The 21,651-nt window shown below is 39.2% G+C and overlaps 2 protein-coding genes across 5 annotated transcripts in view; one reads left to right on the top strand and one right to left on the bottom strand.

Moving 5' to 3' along the window:
• gabra5 (gamma-aminobutyric acid type A receptor subunit alpha5) overlaps window positions 1–941 on the bottom strand; it is a gene marked incomplete at its 5' end in the record, with an annotated part of 45,356 nt that extends 44,415 nt beyond the window's left edge. The window contains 2 exons of the mRNA XM_079840549.1: window positions 533–657; window positions 859–941. Of these exons, the coding sequence (XP_079696675.1) occupies window positions 533–657; window positions 859–941 (208 nt within the window). The remainder of the gene's footprint in view (window positions 1–532; window positions 658–858) is intronic.
• gabrb3 (gamma-aminobutyric acid type A receptor subunit beta3) overlaps window positions 1–21,651 on the top strand; it is a gene marked incomplete at its 5' end in the record, with an annotated part of 94,656 nt that overhangs the window by 32,217 nt on the left and 40,788 nt on the right. For 3 of the 4 annotated variants that reach the window (XM_079840547.1, XM_079840546.1, XM_079840545.1), the window contains 3 exons: window positions 3,402–3,449; window positions 6,929–7,020; window positions 7,143–7,210. In XM_079840547.1, coding sequence (XP_079696673.1) covers window positions 3,402–3,449; window positions 6,929–7,020; window positions 7,143–7,210 — 208 coding nt within the window. Of the gene's footprint in view, window positions 1–3,401; window positions 3,450–6,757; window positions 6,838–6,928; window positions 7,021–7,142; window positions 7,211–21,651 lie in introns of those variants that run through there. The other variant, XM_079840548.1, reaches the window with a different exon arrangement.

Below are 21,651 nucleotides of genomic sequence, written 5' to 3'. Positions count from 1 at the left end.
AGAACGATAGCTTTCTCAAGGTCAGCAGCCACATTCATATCCCTTCTCTCTCTCTCTCTCTCTCTCTCTCTCTCCCACCCCTCTCTCGCTCTCTCTTGCAAGAACACTGTAATTGCGAGTGCCGGGAAATAGTGGCCGTTTGATTTTCAAAGAGGACTGTGCAATTTCAGTGCTCTGTGCAAACATCTCCAGTATGAAAACAGATTTTTGTTTCTTTTTGTATGTACTTTTCCTTCTAGTTAGTGGATTAAATAGAAGCAGCAGCATCTCTTTCTCTTTTTTTTTTTTTTTTTTTGTTGAAAGTCCTTCATGCTGCTGGTCACGATGGAATGTGCAGGCGGTCTCTCTGTTTTTTCAAAAACCATCTGCATTTATCTGAAGACATCTTTTTCAGAATAACTACCGGAGGTCAATGCCAGACATAAATTGCCCTAATATGCAAAGAAAAGAAAAAAACGCCTCTCACTAAATTGCGATCTTGCTACAGATTCTGTTTTTTTTTAGATGGAAATGGTATCTAGGCAGAGTTTACCTCCAAGCCCAGGTCGCAGTCTGTTATCGTATCCATCCAGCAATCCATCCAGGATTCGTGTAAATACTGTGATGTTATCATTGAGCTCTGACTCTTTAGGAGTCCCTGTAGTAGACTGGGAGAGGCTGATGCAAAAGACCACACAGATAATTAATAACTACAAGTATTAGATCCCGTCCATTAGGTGACCACAATGAGAAAGTGGTCTGGAAAATGTGCGTTCTTATGAATCTATAGACATATATGTACGTTACATTAACTGACTCCTGCAATTAACTAGAAAATAATCTGAAATAATAGAAAGTTACATTAAACATGTAATCTACCTCAGATGGCAGGTGAAAGTCATGAACAAAACACCGACCCACAGACTTCTCATTTTGGCGCTGCAGTGTGGTCCATATCCCATACCTGCAAAGAGTCCAGCATATGGAGTCATTCAAACCAGCATGATAATCTGATCATTCTCCTTGAAACTCCATGAATTATGCACACTTCAATTTCAAATAAATTGAGAAGATGTGTACAAAATCCCTAAAACAGAATGATTAGTAAACTTAAAAACAATATAGTCATTCACCAAGTGTTAAACAAACAGCTCTGAAAATTGGGACACCTTTATTAATAATCATCATAATAAATAATTGATGCAATCAAATGTCATTTTTAATATTATTTATTTATGTGCATATTTCAGATGCTACACAAGTTATTTTATATACATTTTTTATTTTATTTACTTTTTTTTAATCAGATTTTAAGAACCCGTTCTATGTCAAACACGTTTAGTGCCTTTCCCTTGAAAGCCAGTTTGCAACATTTCTTCAACGCGATCGTTTGTCAAAGAAGCCCCGAGTTTGCAGCAGCTGTAACGCTTAGTTTTAACAGCCTCTGGCGTATAAACTTGTCGAACATTTATAGTGAGTTGAGAAGAGATAGTGTGCAATAAAAGCCTCGTATCTTACCTTAAATACCTGAATGGTGCAGTGGGTCCACGTTGAAAAAATGTGCAATGAATTCCTTTTGAAGCAGTGAGCAAAATCCCGCAACGTTCAGCTTACAGCAGTAGTGTGATGCGTTCTTCTTCAGATATATCCAGTCTTAACCATACAGGCTTATTGTTCTGTCCTCTTTTACGAGTCAGTGACTGAAAAACCGCTGCAGAGCATCCCTTCCTTTCCCCCGCATCCCAAAGACCTCTTCATCACTCCTAAATCCAATTGAACGACAGTAACCAGACAGCCCTTAAAATAGTCTTTGTTTTCTCTCTTCCCCTATTCTCCCTCTAGTCAACACATTCCCTTTAACAGACCATTACTTTCCCCCCTTCTTTCCTCTGTGGTAGCCTAGTACGACATCTCAACGCTTATCTGCGCAACCGTTCAAGCGTTACAGAGTTTAACAGGATTCTCCGCTTACCGGGTCGCCGGTTTGGACATCCGTTGCTCTCCTCACTCTAGCCCGACTGTCACTCAAGTGGCATTTGTTCGTATTTGGGACCAAAGTAATAGGACGTCACCTCCGCTCGCGCTGCATAATTACCCCCCGAGGGAAATTTAAGCGGCCGTTGGGTTTTGAAACTTATCTTGTTTGAGCTTATTCAGAGAAAAGCGATATTACCCCGTCGCCGGCGCGCGGTACAAGTGCGGACCGTAGAAAATGAGTGGATTTCCCAACAATTCTGCTTACTATGCATATTGCGCGCGAGCGTTTACCCCTAGGCAGCCCCCCTGCGCCAGGCTGTTTAATGAAGACTGGCTCTACATGCGGATCATTATATCTCCACTGGGGATATTTATGCTTTAAAAGTTTCAGTTTTGCCCAATTATTACGGGTTGCAAACTATAGAATAGCCCTTTGTATAAATATGTATACAAAAACTTCAAGGTATCAGTCAAAGATACGTAGCCTACTATTGAAAAACGGTTCGAGAGCAAGTATAAGAAACAGAATGGAGTAGTAATGAGGACAGCCATCAGAGGGAACTCTAATCCCATTTTTTTCTGATGCTGACTATCACTGCAGTGCCTCAGTCGATAAATGAAAACCTTAAAAAGCTTCACCTGCTCCAATTTCATGTTGTGCATAAGTGAAAAGAACTTATTGAACTAGTTTCTTTCACAGTGACACATTTGATGCTGATTTTGGGTGAAAGGACAACTTGGAAATGTCTGCAATATCGTACACGTCACATGCAGAATATTACAAAAGTATTTATAGCTTCAAATGTGTAGTTTAAAGAATCCCAGTGAAACTGCACACACTAAGGGCAATGCATGTTGAAGGTGTAACATTGATTTACAGCAAGATAATTAAAGAAAGTCTTGGATTCAACTGAGTAAATTAAACATCTGCTTTGGGTTGGCTTTAATGGTCACAGTGCTACCGGGGGGGGGGGGGGGGGGGGGGGACATGCATTCGTTATAGGACAAGATTATAGGTTCATGAAGATAGTAGGCTATAATGTGATATTGTCGTAATGTGATTTGGGGGTTGGTTTATTTTGGAAGCGCTTTTGTCTGACTGTTGATTGACTCCATTGATGTGTACTCCAGAGATTTTCACACAAGAGCATGCAGCTGTTACTTCTACAGTCCACCTGTGTCCTGCGAGCATCCGATAAACCTGATTTAGTTGCGTAGTGTGTGTATGTACGCGTGTTAAGCGGAACTTGAATAACTAAGATCCCCAGAAACCCAAAACATATATGGTATGAGTTTAAAGTGATATATTTGGTAATGCTTTTGGGAATCTCTTTCTACTACACAATCAAAAACATCACAATTGCATAGAGAGTGTGTTGATTCCAAAAATAGGCATGGCATTGAATGAGTGGAATAGTAACATCATCTCCCTTTCTGTTTTGCAGGAATGCTGTGGATGGGAATAAAAAGCTGTTTGCAATTTATGACACAAGGTAAGTTACCTCTTGTGTATGGTAAAAAAAAGACTTTTCTTGTAAGACTTTATTTACAACTTGTCTACTGCATGTTGTTAACGTCTCAGGATGCATCCATGCATCTTTTCCATGGTATCGCAGGGGTCTGAATTTTTCAATGGGAATTAGGAGTGATTTTGCAGAGTTCTGTCTCAATCTAAAACAAATCAGACCCACAATGTCAGCCACGCACATACATTATTCATTCAGCACAGCGCAATATTCACTCCATCCTGAGGATCTATTTATCTGTGTCCATTTAATCTGGAGGGGGTGGTGAGGCCGTGTGGAGGAGAGAGGTCTTCTGCATCTGCGATTTGACACAAATGGAAGGAAAAACCCTTTCAGTGGAAAGCATGTTTCATCCCTCTCTTAATGATACTACCTCACCCCTATACAGTAGATCGGAAAAATTTCTCTGATAGTCCAGTGGGCGAAATAAAGCAAAGTGAACTTGTGGACGCGGTCTTTTACCTCACAGTTAAAGAGGTCAGGGGACACTGGTCATTTTAAAGGCAGAGACAGGGATCATAGTGAAAGGTTCCAGTCCTTCCACAGCCTGTTTGACTAGTGTTACTTTAAAGGCAATCTACAGCATTAACAGCATTTGGCTTGGTGTGTGACCGTGACTTTGTGCCATTTGCTCAGCCCACACACTGAGGAGCCTTTGCATTTGCAGATGATGTGTGAGTGGAGTGCTTTGTTTGGATGATGGGATGTGGGTGTGTGTGGGTAAGTGCTGTTCAGAGCTACCCTCGCTTTCTATCTCTCTCCTTATAGTAGCTGCTCTTGATAAATGTTTATGCTGCAAGAAGCATAGAAATCATTCCAGCTACACATGTACAGCTACGAGAAAAAAAAAGATTTTTGCAACAATATTGAATGCGCTATACTCTATTAATGCCAATGTGATATTAAAAGGTGCAAGGGCACTGACTGCGCTTAATTGTGTCTTATGTAGGGTTGTTTCGAATTTCAGAACTAAAGAATTGACCCTGCCAATCCATGAGTTTGAAACTGGCCACATACAAAGTTAAACTGTATTGAAATTGAATGACAGGGAAGGGAATGTATTTAATTGCAATTGAAAAATTAAATCAACACATGCTTTCAGGGAAATGAGGTGCACTTTCACCTTGGTTCGACCTCCGACATTCAAGGACTTGGATCATTTTTGCTTTCCTAGTTAAAAATTACTGTTATGTCAATTCAAATGTAATTCTATTTCCCTTACATTCAAATTATAAATTCAAACTTAATAACTGAATAGGAATTTAAAAGGTGTTCTGAATGGTTCCCCTGGTACAGACAGGACCGGCTGTCCTAAAACAGATCAATATCTGTAAACAATAAAAAAATTACACCTATTAGCGGATCAAATGCTAAATGTTGCCACGCTAGAACAGAATAGTTGAGAGCTCAAGAAGACTCGCATCTCTGGAATAAAGCTTCTGAGACAGTACCAGGAAGCACAGCCACATCCCTCTGCAACCCGGAATCTGCTTCTAAAAGCATTAGGCCGGCATCAGTCCGAACACTACAGTCTTAATGCAGCTTTAAGAAGGCCACTAACTTCGACCATTGACCAAGTCAAATCAACCAAAAGGTCCCTTAAACAACCTTTTAGTCAGAACAACAGACCGGTTTTTTGAACACAGGTCAAATTAACAGGATTAGTTTAATGAGTTTTTAAAGCTTGGTGGAAGCCATTACACTTCGGCTTAATCTCCAGCAGACTGTCAAGCCTCACTGAAAATCTGATTATGTATAATAAAATTGTGTAGAGGCTCAGTGGAGGAGCCTTAATATCCATTGATGGGGAGTGGTAGTGAGAACAAGTAATATATCAGATTGATTGTATCACAGAAGGTGTCAATACAGCAGAATTTTTCTCCTTCCACTCTGTGCCATGGTGTTCTGCTTCTCACTATAAATGCGCACGCTGAGGTACAGTACAGGAGGTGTTCTGTTAAATGTAATACCATTATAAAGCTCTGCCATTTGATACCACCATGTAGCAGCTGAAATGATCTTCTCAGAAAGAGAAAGATTAGCCTACTAGTGTCCATAACACTCAAATTTGAGTAGCTACTCAAAAACTACGTAACATTATTTTTAGCACACCTTTAAGCATTTTAAAGAAGTTATGCTAAGTTTTTTTTTTAAATAATATATGTCTATCTAAAGTGATAAAAAAATGCCAGTTATTGTGTTTTTTGCGCATTTGTGATTAATGAAATTGAATTGAATTGAATTAAATGTATGTAAAACGAAGCAATTGTGTTATGGTGTTATGTGTTTTTTTTTTGGCTTTTGACTTCCTGTCTTCCAGTCGAGGTAACCTGACGGTTGGTTACATTCCCTGCACAATAGCAAAGGACTAATTTACAACGCAAGAAGTTGTGATTTGGTCATATTGTAGCCAGGTTGCTTTCTCCTCACAAAGATATTTGACACACCCACCAGCAGGAACGGCAGGAATGCACGTTTTTTTTTATTTTTTATAAATCGCCTAAAATAACGAAGAGTTGGGGAAACCCTTCCCAGTCGTTCTCTTTGACGTTTACTCGCGTGAATGTGCACTTTTTCTTCTAAATGGCGAGACCAACGAAACAACACCGGTGTTTTGGTGCAATAAACAGTTAAGTGTTTGTTTGAATTGACATGTAGAAACTACACACCAGTAAAACAGCGTTCACGCCGAAGCTTGTGGAATGTCACGTGACCACTTTACTTATAGTGAAGTCCTCGTGCTCACATGTCAATTTCATCACTCCGGTAGACTCAGTCATCATTTTCGAAATCACTAGCCGAAATTTCCGTTTCAGTTTACAATTGCTCGCGTTTTCCCGAGGGAACATCTGATAACAAGTATTTTGTTGTTGGCTATATGTGGGGGAAATAAGTCATAAGACCTTGCTTTGCTGAAACAGAAAAGAGGCGTAAGACTGAGACTTCAACAGAGGGTGTAGATTCGGGACAACACAGCTACGAGCGTCAAACCCGAAGGATGGAGATCTGGCTGTGCCCCAAACACCGACTCCCCTGCTGCAAGCTCCGGTAGTGTCTTGGGCAAAATGCATTGTATTCACCGAGCACCTAACCAAATAACGCAGTCTCCGCAAGAGAGCGAAAACGCGGATCGCAGCGATTTGTTTACGCGTGTTTGACAGTAATTGGAGTTCTTTAGCAAAGACCCACTGATGGAATAACGTAACCTGTTACCTACGCAAGGAAACCCTACAACGTCCGTTTTGTCGCTTTCCTTGTCCGAAAGAGTATAAGGAATGTTTGGAATACAGAAACGAAGGCTGTTTGGTGTTCTTTCATTACCGGTAATTGTGGCAGTGATGTGCTGTGCTCAAAGGTAAGAAGAGCTGGTGGAGACCATGGCGCGAGAGCGCAGACCTCCTGGGCTCTAATATGATGGAATAACCTTGTTTATTATTTCTTTACAGCGCCAATGAACCAGGAAACATGTCTTTTGTCAAAGAGACAGTAGACAAGCTTTTGAAAGGCTACGACATTCGTCTTCGACCAGATTTTGGAGGTATGGTGTTGCTCACTTCATTATCACTTACTTTTAATGCTACACAAGTTTTTCTAAGATGGATATAAAATAAATATATGGTTTTGGTGAACTTGAGGATTAAGTTTTTCTTCTCATTTAAGGTGCACCGGTGGCGGTTGGCATGAGCATCGATGTGGCGAGCATAGACATGGTGTCTGAGGTCAACATGGTATGTCTGTTTATATCTTTATTCATTTATCGAACCATTGATAAGTAGCATAAGCAGACTTTTGGACATGTCCTGTGAATTTGTTAAAGCGCTGTCCGTGGTGCTGAAACCACATAGCTTAGTGTCTTCTTCCTGTGAGTGATGGAGCTTTGCTCAATCTGTTTTAGTGCCAAGGTCTGGTAAGGGAAGTGTTTTTATTATTAAAAACCTGCCGGGACTTCACGTCGAGGATGTGGTGTTTTTTCATCACGTTAATGCTTTCGCAGGGCAGGTCAGCACCAGCAAATCACTTCCAATGTCAGATGATAGCTTTTATTGTGATTTGAACTTGAAAAATTATCTCGCGCGTTTTAGATCTAGAAACCGTCGGGGTGCGTTTTGAGTCAGTAAAAGTTTGCATTCTGTACTGAAGTGTTAAAACACAGTTCAAAAGTTTTATGTGGAGCATTATTTGGAGCTGTTTGTGTTGCATGCATTCTATATTTTGGCTGACTTGATTATACCTGTATGAAACGTATATCACAAGTCTACAGTGGTCCATGTCCACATCAGCGTATGAGACAGGGTTGTCTCCATGGCGACCATGTCCATTTCACAGTCGTGAATATGTAGATAGGTTAGCCCTCTCACCTGGGCACTGAAAGGAGGATGCTGTCAGTGTGGAGTCCCACTAGGGGATGGACACATATGCTAAGTTATATCACAAAAAGTGATCATCAGTCACCTGGACCTTCACTTGTAAAGTTGATAGACACTGACAAGATGAAATTGTCCAGTATCTGTCCTCATCTACTGTACGTAGCTAGATGTGTATATTTGTCGCAGTGTGGATCAATACTGGTGTGATATATTTGCACCTCAATGACTTCATTCTTTATGAAAGTTATGTCTGATCTCAGACACTTTGACTTTGATTCGCCCTGCCATTGTCAAATCAGAAGATATGCGTGCTAGGGATTTGATATGTCACTTTACCTTTGAGACTGTCACTGATCTTACCTTTAAAGGTGAGAGTTTGAACAAGGTGCTCTAATCTTAGATTAGCCCCAAAACACGTGAAAGTCACACAACCCAAAATCATACTCTTACAACTTGAAAAACCAGCCCAGATAGGGCATGGGTTTTCATTTTGCAATGAAAAATGGTTGTTTTTGCAATTTAGCAGGTTGTCCAGGTTAATGAGCTTTTACATTGTTCGTTTCTTTTGATTTAGTTCTGTCTGTAAAACTCCAAACTTGTTATTGCATCATTTTTCGCTTGTCGTCATGTGAGATGTGCACTGCTCTGAAGGTGCTGTCTGTAATGCTATGCCACTCAGCCCAGCTGTTCTTCCCACATCTTCCCTTTCCTTTGCACTTCTCCCACTCACTGCAGAAATGCATTGATCAGTGCATTTTTGCAATATTAAGATCATTAATAATGAAACACAGCCACACTTAGTCTTATCAGGTATGTGAATTATTCACTATAGCCACATTTAGCTTTAGTTCTCCCGTGGAGTAAAACTGACCCTGTCAGCATGAAATATTAACTTAATTTGTAGCCGAAATCAACAGTGCTGCAGACATTAGCCCGCTTGATGAGGTTAGCCATGTGACTGAACTTAGAGCGCTTGCACAGGAAGTCTAATGGTAAGGTAATCAAGCAGACGCTAACAGGATTTTACAGCCTAAGAATGGTGTTTGCTCTTTACAGATTAGTTATTTCTGTATAATGGATTAGCTTTCTTTAGAGGTACAAATTAGGATTACTTGGCCCGTATTGTTAATAGCAGTGATCCGGGCAGGGTGAGGACAAGGATGTGTGTGTATGTGTGTGGCGGGGGTTGGCTCAGCTCAGCAAAGCTCAACGCAGCCCAGCACAGTGGGGATATCAGGGAAACCTCTGTGCACAGTAGGGATTACAGCAGTCAGTGTGATTATTATTCTGTGAGACAGTTAAGCATCCAGGGAATGACAGGAATAGAGAGCAATATGAAACATTACCCGTACAGGCATATCCGTGCATGCAGGCGCCTGTGTATACATGACTGCTTATGCAGACCGTATGGAATAGTTCATCTCTCTTGAGATTAGCTTTGAAGTGATATGATTGAGAGTGTGTTGGCTGGTGTGAGAGGGAAAAAAAGCGCCTTAGTAGTCATTCATGTATGCATCAAAGTTGAATGACTACTTACTCAAACTACTGTTTGCGAGAAGGAGAATGGATCATAGATGCAGACTGGTCGAAATCATAGCGTCACAAGTGTAGCAATGCGTGATGTGAAATGTGCGATTTGAGAAGGATTTTGCATATGTTGAGATGCTGACATGCCGGGAACACACTACACGATTTTCAAAATCGGCGGGTCGCTGTTCTTCTCGCGCTACATGACGGCCTGGGTTGCCGTTTAGTTCCTGTTGTGGTCACACATTACACAACATTTCAATCGGAAGAACCAATCGGTCTACACACTATGTTTCACAAACAAAAACACGCAAGAAGTGATACAGGAAATAATATTCTCGCAGGAGTTCTCTTCCTGTTAAAAATGGCAGCCTGCAGGAAGCTTCTGATACAAGTTGTCTGTGCGCTGATTTGCAGCGAAATGGAAGAAAAAAAGAGCTTGCAGAAGCCATGCTTGCAGGTCTGTAACTGCTCTGCCTGAATTTTCTCTTGCTCTCTCTTTGGCTGTTGGTCTTCACAGATGTCATTTCCAGTCAAAACACATTTCACACTGCAGGACTCTGAGTCGTAGACAGGTCCAGATATTTTAGCATGCTAAATATCTTACGGGCAACTGCGACAAATCAGTGCTTGACTCGGATCGCGTCTTTGATAATACACACTACGCGATTGTTACTCACGTGAACAAGCTCCAATTTGCCTCCAATTTTGGGCATTTATCTGTGATTTACACAAAACTGTCGGCGAGTGAAAATCGGGGCTAACTAGCATTAAAGAGGGCCTATTATACTTCTCACATTTTCAACTTTCTTTAGTGTGTAATGTTGCTGTTTGAGCATGAAAAAGGTCAGTTACAAAGCACAAAATCCACTCCAAAGGCAGTTATTTTCTATATCAGTGAGCACTGTTTCTGGACTCCCTGAAATGCCTTGATTGTAGTCTTATGTTTTCTTCCAGGAATGTACACATCACAATATTCCTCATTTAAATAATTCTCGCCCCAGGCATACACAAAATAAGGGGGGCGAGGCTTGGTTGAGTTGCATTAATAGTGTGCTGTCACCATGTCCAAGAGATCCTGTTTTTTTCCACCCTGGATCTATCGCAGTTATGGTAAGGGAAATTACATTTCTAAAACACATGGTGTTGACCAATCACAGCTCACTGATCCAACTGATCAATCAGAGCACCGTGCGCTTTTCAGAAGGAGGGGTTTCATAGAGACCGCAACTAAACAGACTAGGAAGAGAGATGCTGCATCCATGCAAAATATACAACGCCAAATCAGAAAAAGTTGGGACAGTATGGAAAACGCAAATTAAAAAAAAGAGAAGTGATTTCTAAATTTACTTTGACTTGTATTTCATTGCAGACAATATGAACACAAAATATTTCATGTTTTGTCTGGTCAACTTCATGTCATTTGTAAATATGCATCCTTTCCTGTCATTCAGACCTGCAACACATTTCAAAAAAAGTTGGGACAGGAGCAATTTAGGGCTAGTAATGAGGTAAAATGGTTAAATGATGATGTGATTTGAAACAGGTGATGTCAACAGGTGATTGTAATTATGATTTGGTACAAAAGCAGCATCCAAGAAAGGTCTAATCCTTTAGGAGCAAAGATGGGCCAAGGATCGCCAGTTTGCCAACAAATATGTGAGAAAAGTATTGAAATGTTTAAAAACAATGTTATGAAATACAAGTCAAAGTAAATTTAGAAATCACTTCTTTTTTTTCTTTTTTTTTGCGTTTTTCATACTGTCCCAACTTTTTCTGATTTGGGGTTGTAATAATAATAATAAACTTTATTTTATTTAGCGCCTTTAAATGCTACTTCTCAAAGCGCTTTACACAGATAAGGATACAATGTACAGGTCAAAAGTAAATTCATAGATAACAAGAGAAATAAAAACACATCAGAATACTAAACACATTACAAACATATAGTACACAAAATACAAAATATTAGAAATCACATATAAGTCTTAAAATTTGTTTTAATACGTGAAAAACGTGGTGTTTGAACATTGAAGCATAAAAACCTATTCTAGTAGACCCCGAAAAAGGGCATAACTTTGTAAAAGGGCTTAATAGGTACTCTTTAACAACTTATATGATTCATTATCTTTATCTAACAGCCCACTAAACAACATTTATCAGGACAAAAATTAGCCATAATTGTTTAGATTTTCCTACTTTGAACTTTGTACAATATATATTGTTGACAGCGCATTGCATTATTTCCCAGTTGTTGTTGTTGTAATTTTGCCATTTACTAAGATCTATTCGGTTATTCTGACATTTATAGTCAGGCACACACATGCATATTTAACAGGACGTTACACTGTCAATATGTCACTTGAAACAGCTTTCATTTTGTGTTTGGTTAATTTCAATAACAAGCCCCTGGCGTGTTCAATACAGATTCTGCTTTAAGTGTCCTGGTGTGTTCAATTCTCCTGTAAGTGTGGCTGACAACACCAAAGGCTTTAGGAATTTCAATTTAAAATTTCCTCGACCCCAGTTTGCCTTTAAAATGTATTGTTCTTCAACATCCCAGCTTGAATAGCCCTTTTTTGTATCAATGCAGAGCTTTTTCAAACGTTGGTGTTTGAATGTGGAATAGTTGCTTGTTGACTTATGCTGATTTAATGGTTTGTTTTTTTTATTTTCTTATTTCTTTGTGTCTATGTCTGGACTGAAGAGTACAAAGTATTATAGTTTTAAAATATTTTTCGCCTAGGGCTGAATACACCTCAGAATATTTTAAGCAGTGATGCAATAAACAGACAACAGATAATGCTTAAACCGGGTTGCTTGAATTTTAAATAAGTATTGTGCAAAATAAGCTAGCGGCCTAGTGTTCATTCGATTCATATTCAATAGTATTCACGTGTGCATCTCATCTGCTAACATTGACATTTTTTAAAAGAAATAATACTTTTTATTCAGCAAGGGTGCATTAAATTGATCAAATTATGAAAATAAAGATCATGACAGTAAAGACGTTTATATTTTTTACAAAAGATTTAAATGCTGTTCTTTTTTAACTTTCAATAGAGAGGTGCAGGTATGACGTCACTTTGTAGGCCAACCGACAGTTCCCCTGATAAAAACCCAATAGGATTTTCCCATAGGCTTTTGGATTATCGCAAAAACAAGCTCTGTGATCAACAAATATTTACACGTTTTGTCCTTCAAGATAATTATCACAGATGAGCACAACTTTTATGAATTTTGTAGCCTAAATGCAGTCGGTCTACACCACGGTCGCTCGACTTCAATGCCACCATCACTAAGCTTCCGACAACTCTTTCCATTTTTATCTCAAAACTAAGAGCACAATTGTGAGCATAATGAGGCAGTAAAAGCAGACTGAGTTTACCTTTTCGGCGTGATGACGTTTAATCTCCTCGACAGCCTCTGTAGTCCCATTTAGCCACATATTAGCAACCGCCTTTTTCGTAAACAGCTCCAAAAAAATCACGAGTGGGGTAATACTGATGTATTTTATGTCGTAGAATAAAACGTGAAAGTGTCTTGAGCTTGTGTTCACCACAAACCTTATTTCAGCCATTTAAACAAAATCCCATTGACTTCGGGACGATGGAACTGGAAGTGCTAAAATGCTAACTCGCTTCCGCGTTTTGGCCTACAAAATAATGTCATACCTGCACCACTCAATTCATCAAAGGATTCTGAACAAATATACCAAGGTTTCACAACAATACTAAGCAGCACAACATTGATAATAATAAGAAATGTTTCTTTAGCGCCTAATCAGCATATTGGAATGATTTCTGAAGGATAACGCGGGACTGAAGACTGGCTACTGAAAATTCAGCGTTGCCATCACAGGAAGAGATAACATTTTAAAATATAATACAATAGGAAACAGTCATTTTTTCAATTGTAATGCTATTTGCTATTTCACAAGTTTACTGTGACTCCAAACTGGTAGTGTATGTATGTATGTATGTATATACACTACATGGCCAAAGGTAAACCCCTATTGGTCAACCATGAGCTGTTTCCAGAACAGTGTGTGTAGCCTACATGGAAGGGCTAACAGAGCCACACTAACAAAATCTTGACCCCCTCTGTGGAGTCAGGAGTCAGGTCTATCTCACCAAAGTAAATGATGCTCAACTGTTGACATTTCGACTGTTAAACGGCAGGTGTAACCGGATGTGATTGTGTGTGATAGATTGTCGGAGGTAATATAGTGATAGAATTGCACAACTGCCTCATCCAGCCATGATTAGTCCAACCTGTTAACTCTTGCCATAAGCCAGTGAGTCACAGGAAAACATGTCCTGATTGACTGACATATCCACGGCTTTTCTTACGCCCCTGTTGACTGTGACAAGGCCTGATTGTGTGGCATAGTGTATAAATAGCCGGCTGCCATAGCAATGAGGCTCGCACTTGCAGAGTGTCAGGTGGGCAGGCGGTGTGTGTGCGCATGTGTGTGTGTTTTGAACGTTTAATTGTGGTACCTCATTAGCTACTCTGAAATGCCAGAGACAGACATGAAACACATCAAGATTTTAGTTAGTACGTGTGTTAATGAAACCAAGAAGAACGAAATCAATGGAGTGGATGTTTTTCGAATGTCTTGCCACGTTGTATGACAAAAGTAACGGTCCCAGAGGTTCAGTAGTGACATGGGTAGACATTACAGAAGAATTTGTGGTTTCCCCACAGCATTCAAGCGCATAGACTGAGACAACGCTGCTACACTGAGATGCACTCCAGATTTTTACCCCAGAGGCTTGTTTTTGCTGCTTTTTCAGGGTTCCCTCTGAATATCTTCATTGGTTTTTGCTCAAGCTCTAAAAGAATCACTCTTTACTGTGACGGGTTGTGGTATAATCAGACCTGAAGTTTGTTCTTGAAAGTTACACCAATGTTTTTTGTTCAGTACAAGTAAAACTCTGAGACTGCATCTGTGGGGCATGTTGTTGGTTATCACAGAACAGTGTTATTTTATTATTATTATTTATATACTCTTATAGTATTTATTCACATTTTGAGTAAGCTTTTATTTTGTGTTCATATAGCATAAGCATATAGTAATGTCACATCCCTTCCTGTTTCACAACTTCACATGGTTGTAAAAGTTGAATGATTGCTCAGACAAGGTCGGTAAGCGATTCAGTCACAATAGTCAAATGTTAACATGTACAGCAATCAGGCATAACATAATGACAGGTGAAGTGAAAAACACTAATTATCTCTTCATCACGGCACCTGTTAGTGGGTGGGATATATTAGGCAGCAAGTGAACATTTTGTTCTTAAAGTTGATGTGTTAGAAGCAGGAGAAATGGCCAAGCGTAAGGATTTGAGCGAGTTTGACAAGGACCAAATTGAGATGGCTAGACGACTGGGTCAGAGCATCTCCAAAACTGCAGCTCTTGAGTGGTGTTCCCGGTCTGCTGTGGTCAGTATCTATCAAAAGTGGTCCAAGGAAGGAACAGTGGTGAAACGGTGACAGGGTCATGGGCGCCAAGGCTCATTGATGCACGTGGGGAGCGAAGGCTGACCCGTGTGGTCCGATCAAACAGACGAGCTACTGTAGCTCAAATTGCTCAAGAAGTTAATGCTGGTTCTGATAGAAAGGTGTCAGAATACCCAGTGCATCGCAGTTTGTTGCGTATTGGACTGCATAGCCGCAGACCAGTCAGGGTGCCCATGCTGACCCCTGTCCACCGCCAAAAGCGCCAACAGTGGGCATGTGAGCATCAGAACTGAACCATGGAGCAATGGAAGAAGGTGGCCTTGTCTGATGAAACTTCATGTTCTTTTACTTCATGTGAATGGCCGGGTGCATGTGTGCTGCTTACCTGGGGAACACATGGCACCAGGATGTATTATGGGAAGAAGGCAAGCCGGCAGAGGCAGTGTGATTAAACATTGTTGCAGACCATGACCACCTTTTCATGGAAACGGTATTCCCTGGTGGCTGTGGCCTCTTTCAGCAGGATAATGTGCCCTGCCACAAAGAAAAAATGGCTCAGGAATGGTTCGAGGAGCACAACAATGAGTTTGCAACTTACAGGACTTAAAGGTGAACTATGTAAGATTTTTGCAGTAAAATATCCAAAAACCACTAGGCCAGTGTTATATGTTTTGTTCAGTTGAGTACTTAGAATATCCCAAATGTTTCCAACTATTTGTAAATCGTGAGAAATTGCTATTTTAACCAAGGAACCGGGACGTGTGAGCTATGCGTTTGAGGGAGTCGCCTGTCAATTGTGTCATATCTGCGTTACCCTTAGTTTTATTTAGCAGAAACACTTTACTCTCACTGCAGTGTGAACAAGTGTCATAGCAGCCGCAGAGCGAACGTCATAACTTCCCTTTTAACACACTCAGATATATCTAATACGATAAACAGAGTTGCGTTACCTCATACCCATGACTGGAAAAGAGGAAGTGGCGCCGGCGACCGTGTCATAATAAAAGTCCCGTCAGCGACTATGCCATAATAACAGTCCCGCTCTTCAATCACTCCTGCGGCCTTGCTCAGCTCCACAACACTCGGTCCTGCTCTGCTTCAGACTACAGTAATGTTAATAATCGCATCCATGAACATGATTTCTCCCCGAGTCCTATCCTGACTCTTTTCCACCGGCTGTGAGGTGAAGACCGTATGTCCCAAGATTCTGCGCTCAAACGTGGCGTCATCAAACTACGCCTTTGTTTTGAACAGGCGACTTCTAGTGGACGGAAAAGTAACATAGTGTAGCTTTAAAGGATCTGCTGCTAACATCAAAAGGGGGACCAACGCAATATTAGGAAGGTTGATGATGCCTGATCATTGTGTATATGTCATGTATGTAATGTCTTATGGTTATACTTTTTTATTTAACACAGTATTTTAAAGTTTATTCCGGTGCATTAGCTTGTCCCATAGACTTTCAATGGAAATGCACTCCAGTGAAAACACAACTGTTATTTTATAGCTTAACTTGTATTGAACCTGGATTGTACTTTTAAAATAGGTTTATGATCCTTTTACCATCATGGTCCTACAGTTGCTATTTTGGTCAAAATTTCCTAACATTCTATTAGTCAAATGAATTACATGAAATGTCCACACAGCTTCGGCTTGAAATGTGATCCGTGCACTGTCTATTAAGGTCAACTTTTCAATGTTGTGCACTTGATGTCAGTGCATGCAGCTGTATTCTGTCTTCAGACAGGAAGTGGCAGGGCTGTTAAAGACTAAAAGCTCTCATGCTGTCAGTGAGGTAAGGTCAGTGCCTTGTGTAAGAAGGATTTGCTTTATGTACATTACATTGTACTGTACCAGTGTGTGTTTTTCTCTCTCTTCACTTCTAAAATCAGGGTAGTGGGAATGTCATCACACAGAGACATACAGTATTTTCACTCACAGAGTTGAGCCATAGTACAAGAATTATGGCATGAAATATCCCATTCCAAGCTGTCTGTCAGCAAGATTGCTTGGAAAAGGCAAAAAACGTTGAAAATATAACACTCTTCCATAAAAATGAATTAAATACCATTTGCATCTAACGGACCGTGCTGCTTACACAGCCTCTCGAGGAGGGCCCAGCACAGGCGGTATTAAATTACCCTGTCAAAATGTGCTGTTAGCAAGCAGAATATTTCTCAGAAATCAAAAGCATTCAGACATAATCAATATACTGCTGCTGTTCTGTGTTCAATCAGGGGGGTGAATCTCACAAAACCTGTCAAGAGTATGTCCCAGTCACATTTCACCCTGAAATAAAATTATATTTTTTATATATTTGCGTGTGTGTGTATGTACAGTGTATATATATATATATATATATATATATAATATGGGTCAATGACATGGCATATGCATGTCATGCATATGTTTGAGTCCAAGTGCATTATCTCCTTTTTAAATAATTTGATAAATGCATGACATGTATCACTATATTCTATAAAACTTATTTAGTTTGAATTTTTATTCAATTTAAATAATCTTTAAACACCCAAAATATCAGGTGGTTCAACTGTCCAAACAAAAAACAGACTAAGTTGCGTTTTATTAATAAGTAATAAAATAATAATAAATTAAAAACTAAATACTATGGCAAAATTTTAGCCTTTCACATGAACACATTTTTATAAATACCAGTTATTTTAAAGCTGTTGAGATAATTGAAAAACGTTTGTCCAGCAATTTATACATTCTCAAATGTCAGGGTGGCTGACAACTGCAAACATGGCTCTTTTATTATGAATTGACAAGGTAATAACTGTGAACATGATAATGCATCATCCAGAGGACCAACTGATCCTTGTGGCACAGAGTGAAAAGGTTTGTATATCTCTCTAAAATCTGAGAGATAAAAACTGCTAATTTCATCAGGTTGGTATACTTTCCATGTCAGGTGGTACAACTACATTATATATACATACAACTATTTGGTTGTACCACCTGACATAAAAACAGGGGGACAAATAATTTAAACACTTTGAAATGTTATTTAACTGCTGCAACTTGTTTAAACACTGTCCATGACTCAAAGAATATGCATTACATCAGTTTTGAAAATATTTTTAAAAACTCTTTTTTTGAAGCTTAATTTGTCAATGACCCACATATATTTTATATATATATAATAATAATATATTATTAAATACGATTAGTTTTCCCCCTAAAAAATCTGATCTGATATTATCTTTAATATTTACTGATTTAAATAAAAACAATATGTATTTATGGTTACACTTTATTTGAAGGTGTCCATGTTAAAGTGTAATTGTAGATTGTAATATTAATTAACTACATGTACTATAGGGTTAGGTTCAGGGTTATTTATGTAATTATGCATAGTTTATAGTTATTAATATAGTAACTACATGTAACGTGTAACAATGACACTATAAAAAAAAATATTTATTATTATTTTAAAGAAATCTAAAGAACCCCACCAGGACAAATTACCAAAGAATAAAAATAGAAATAGAAACAATATATCCGTACTCACTACAGTAATGAGACTCTGGGGGGAAATGTGCTTAATGTTCATGAAAATAATGTCCACATGCAAAACATCTTCATTTCAAGTCTTTATTTATTATGCAACATATATCTTGTACATATTTTTTACTTGGGGTGAAATGTGACCTGCTTTTGTGAGATTCATCAAGGAAAGACCCCTCAAATTACTATGGATGCATTTAAAAGAAGATCATAAATCTCTCTCTTTCTCTTTATGCTTTGAGGGGTTGAGGGGCTGTCTTTGCCTTTCTTGACAACATCTGAAGTCAGGGAACATTTCATAAGTGCTACTGACGCACAGGACTGAAATTCTCATCCGTGCACAAACACGAATGAAACATATTCAGTGTGATAGTGCTGCATGGATACACAGCAGATGATCGCTCTGGCACAATGTGTGTGGCAAGTATAAGTGGTTGCCCTGGAAACCAATATCATCTTTAGTAAGAATTTGAAGATGTTTATGGTACTTACCCAGGTGAAGAGGGAGTTGGGGGTGGCTTTATGAAATGACTTTTTTTTTTTTTTTTTTTTTAAGCGTGTGTACCTGAAAAATGTAATTATATCTACAAAAAGCTCCCATCATACATGCTGCTCTCTGGTCAAGCTTTGTGTAATACAATCAGATGAATGCAACTTTGCAAAGTTGATCTGTGTGGCAGGTCTCTGAAACACTATGATGATCCATTATGATGAATGCTGGTGGTTTCCTTTAATTTAATGCAGCTGTAACCTGATGGCTGAGTTTGGTCAAAGTGCTTTCAAGGTGAAAGTGAGAGAAGAAAAGGCACAGAAAGCGAAGAATGCACCGGAAAGCCTCAGAAACGCACAAGGTATCGGCCCAGAGCTCAGCAAGCCTGTGTGGGCGTTCTGCAGAGAGGGAGCGTCGTCAAGGAGACCGGAATTATTAATATATTTAGTCTTTTGTTTGCTCTCGCCCCCTTTATTTTTAGCCTGATAGTCAGCTTTGTGGCCTGTAATTGTTCAATCAGGCGTAATATCAGTGTATAGAAGTGTTAACTCTGAACTTCACTAAGTGCCTATTATCTCCACCTTTAGGATAAATAGGTGTGCTTCGGGAACTATTTCCTTCCAGCGACTGGTATGTGTCATATGACCTGAAGGCAAATGGAGCATGTTGCGGTCTAAGTGCCCTCTAAAAACAGTTCGCATGGACCGCAAAGTGACATCCAGGGGTTCTCCGCTTCAATTATAAATGAGTTAAGTGGACATTCCACTGTTTAAATCACACCAAAATATCCTGTTGGATACTTTCAAGCTCCTGTTGAAAGTCTCGTTGACACGCAGAATGCACCGCAAAGCTCCTGGGCTTATCCCTGCAGAGCAGGCAATGGAGAGAGCAAGCAGCAAGATCACGCTGTGACATCAGCCTCTTTGAACACCATGTTAACTACAGCCTGTTGAGTTGCAGAGCTCTGGGGATGAGTGCCTCTCTCCGCTCTCAGGAATTCATCCGTTGTTACTAGGAAGTTACAGCGGTTGTCTTTCTTCAATGCTGTTGTTTGCATGGGAGGAAGCACGTTGATGTCAGGAGGAAAATCAATATCATATGAAAGAAAACTGGCTCTGCGACTGACCTGAACCTTGAGCTGCCAGATGTAATTTCTGAGCAGAGGATGCAAGAGGCCAACGCTTCTGGGGTCGAAAGTAGTTTAAACCAGGAAGAATTTAACTATTTGCAGTTCCAGTTCCTCTTAATGATTCTGGTTCGATGACAATTCTTTTAGTATATTAAAAAGTTTATTCACTCAAAAATTGAATTGAATTACCGTCACTTTTCAATCCTTGTTCTTTGGAACACAAAAGAAGATATTTAAAAAAAATTCTCTGTGGTGTCCTGTCCATACAATGAAAGTCTCTACTATGACTTAAAAAATGTCTTTGTGTTCCACGGAAGAAAGAGTTTGACATGAGGTTTAATAAATAGTGACAGAATTTTTATTTTAGTGAACTGAAATGAAATATAAGATTCATTAATATTTGTGACCTGTGCTGGCACAATGAGTCGGAATGTGCATGGGCTGATTTACGAGGCAAAATTTTTTTGTCGAATTTGAGGTTTTCACAGAAATGCACTCATTAAGCCCTCGTCTAGCGATCCAAATAGCAATTAAACATGGTTAAACAAAAGTATCTTTATTTGTACGTTTTCTGAGAGGAGTACCTTTCCATGAAAAATGCTGTTTTTCTCTGCTGTCCTCTCGACAATGTTTCTTCCCCTCAGCACAAGTTTGGTGTCGTTGTAAATCGCAGTATTCCAACTTATCGAATATTCATAGCGAATTCTTGATGGCATGAACCAATGAAATGTGATTTTTAAACTCATGCTGATATAAACAAAACAATCATACTCGCGTTGACTGACAGATCCGAAGCGTGCACACAAAGACGCCTCAGACAGCACGCGATACACCGATACACATACAGTATACACTGAATTACAGTATTTCACATTATCTGTCTTGGTGAGTATTTACGCAAACATTATCTGTAATGTCTCAAATGAACGTTTGGTTAACTGTTGGGGAAAAACATCTGATGTGTAATTGGTGTTATTACCAGGGATGTTAAGGTATGGTTGCTAGGTGATTTTGTTTTGGAACCTTCAGAAAACTTGACTTTGCTGGCTCTATCGACTTCAAACAAGTGTAGCTCATTCATTTTTTGTCAGATTTGAAGGTTTTTTAGAGAACGTGAAACAATAACAATAACTCATTTTTGATAATTTGCTCATTGCGACTCATTTTGCCAGCAGGGGTCACAAAACACATAATGTGTATCTTTAACTGGTATATGTACCTACACTGATTTAGGTTTCCTGTTAAGTGTAAGCAGTAAGCACTAAAAAGAACCGACTCATTATATTCATTCATGAATTGTTGTATGCTTTTAATTCTACAAAATGATTGACCTATATCAATCCTTTGTGTTATATTTGATCACAACTAGTGCTCTTCTAAAATTTACTAACGATGGATTTTCTACATTAGATGGTGATATTACAGGGGCTATTTTTATTGATCTTAAGAAGCTGTATGCAGTTTTTCTCAATTCTTTATTGTGGTTTACCTCTTATTTTCATAAGAGAAAACAATGTGTTGTTATTCAAGGGAAATTATCTGATTTGTTTATTCAAGAATGAGGCGTACCACAGGGCTCAACATTGGGTCCTCTTCTTTTTTCTATTTTCTATTAATGATCTTCCCTTAGTTATTTTGCACTCTTCTGCTCATCTTTATGCA

This window comes from Gobio gobio, assembly GCF_949357685.1.
Source record: "Gobio gobio genome assembly, chromosome: 17".
Taxonomy (NCBI): Eukaryota; Metazoa; Chordata; class Actinopteri; order Cypriniformes; family Gobionidae; genus Gobio; species Gobio gobio.
Note: the sequence above shows the minus strand (reverse complement) of the source record. Positions and strands in the feature narration are given on the sequence as shown.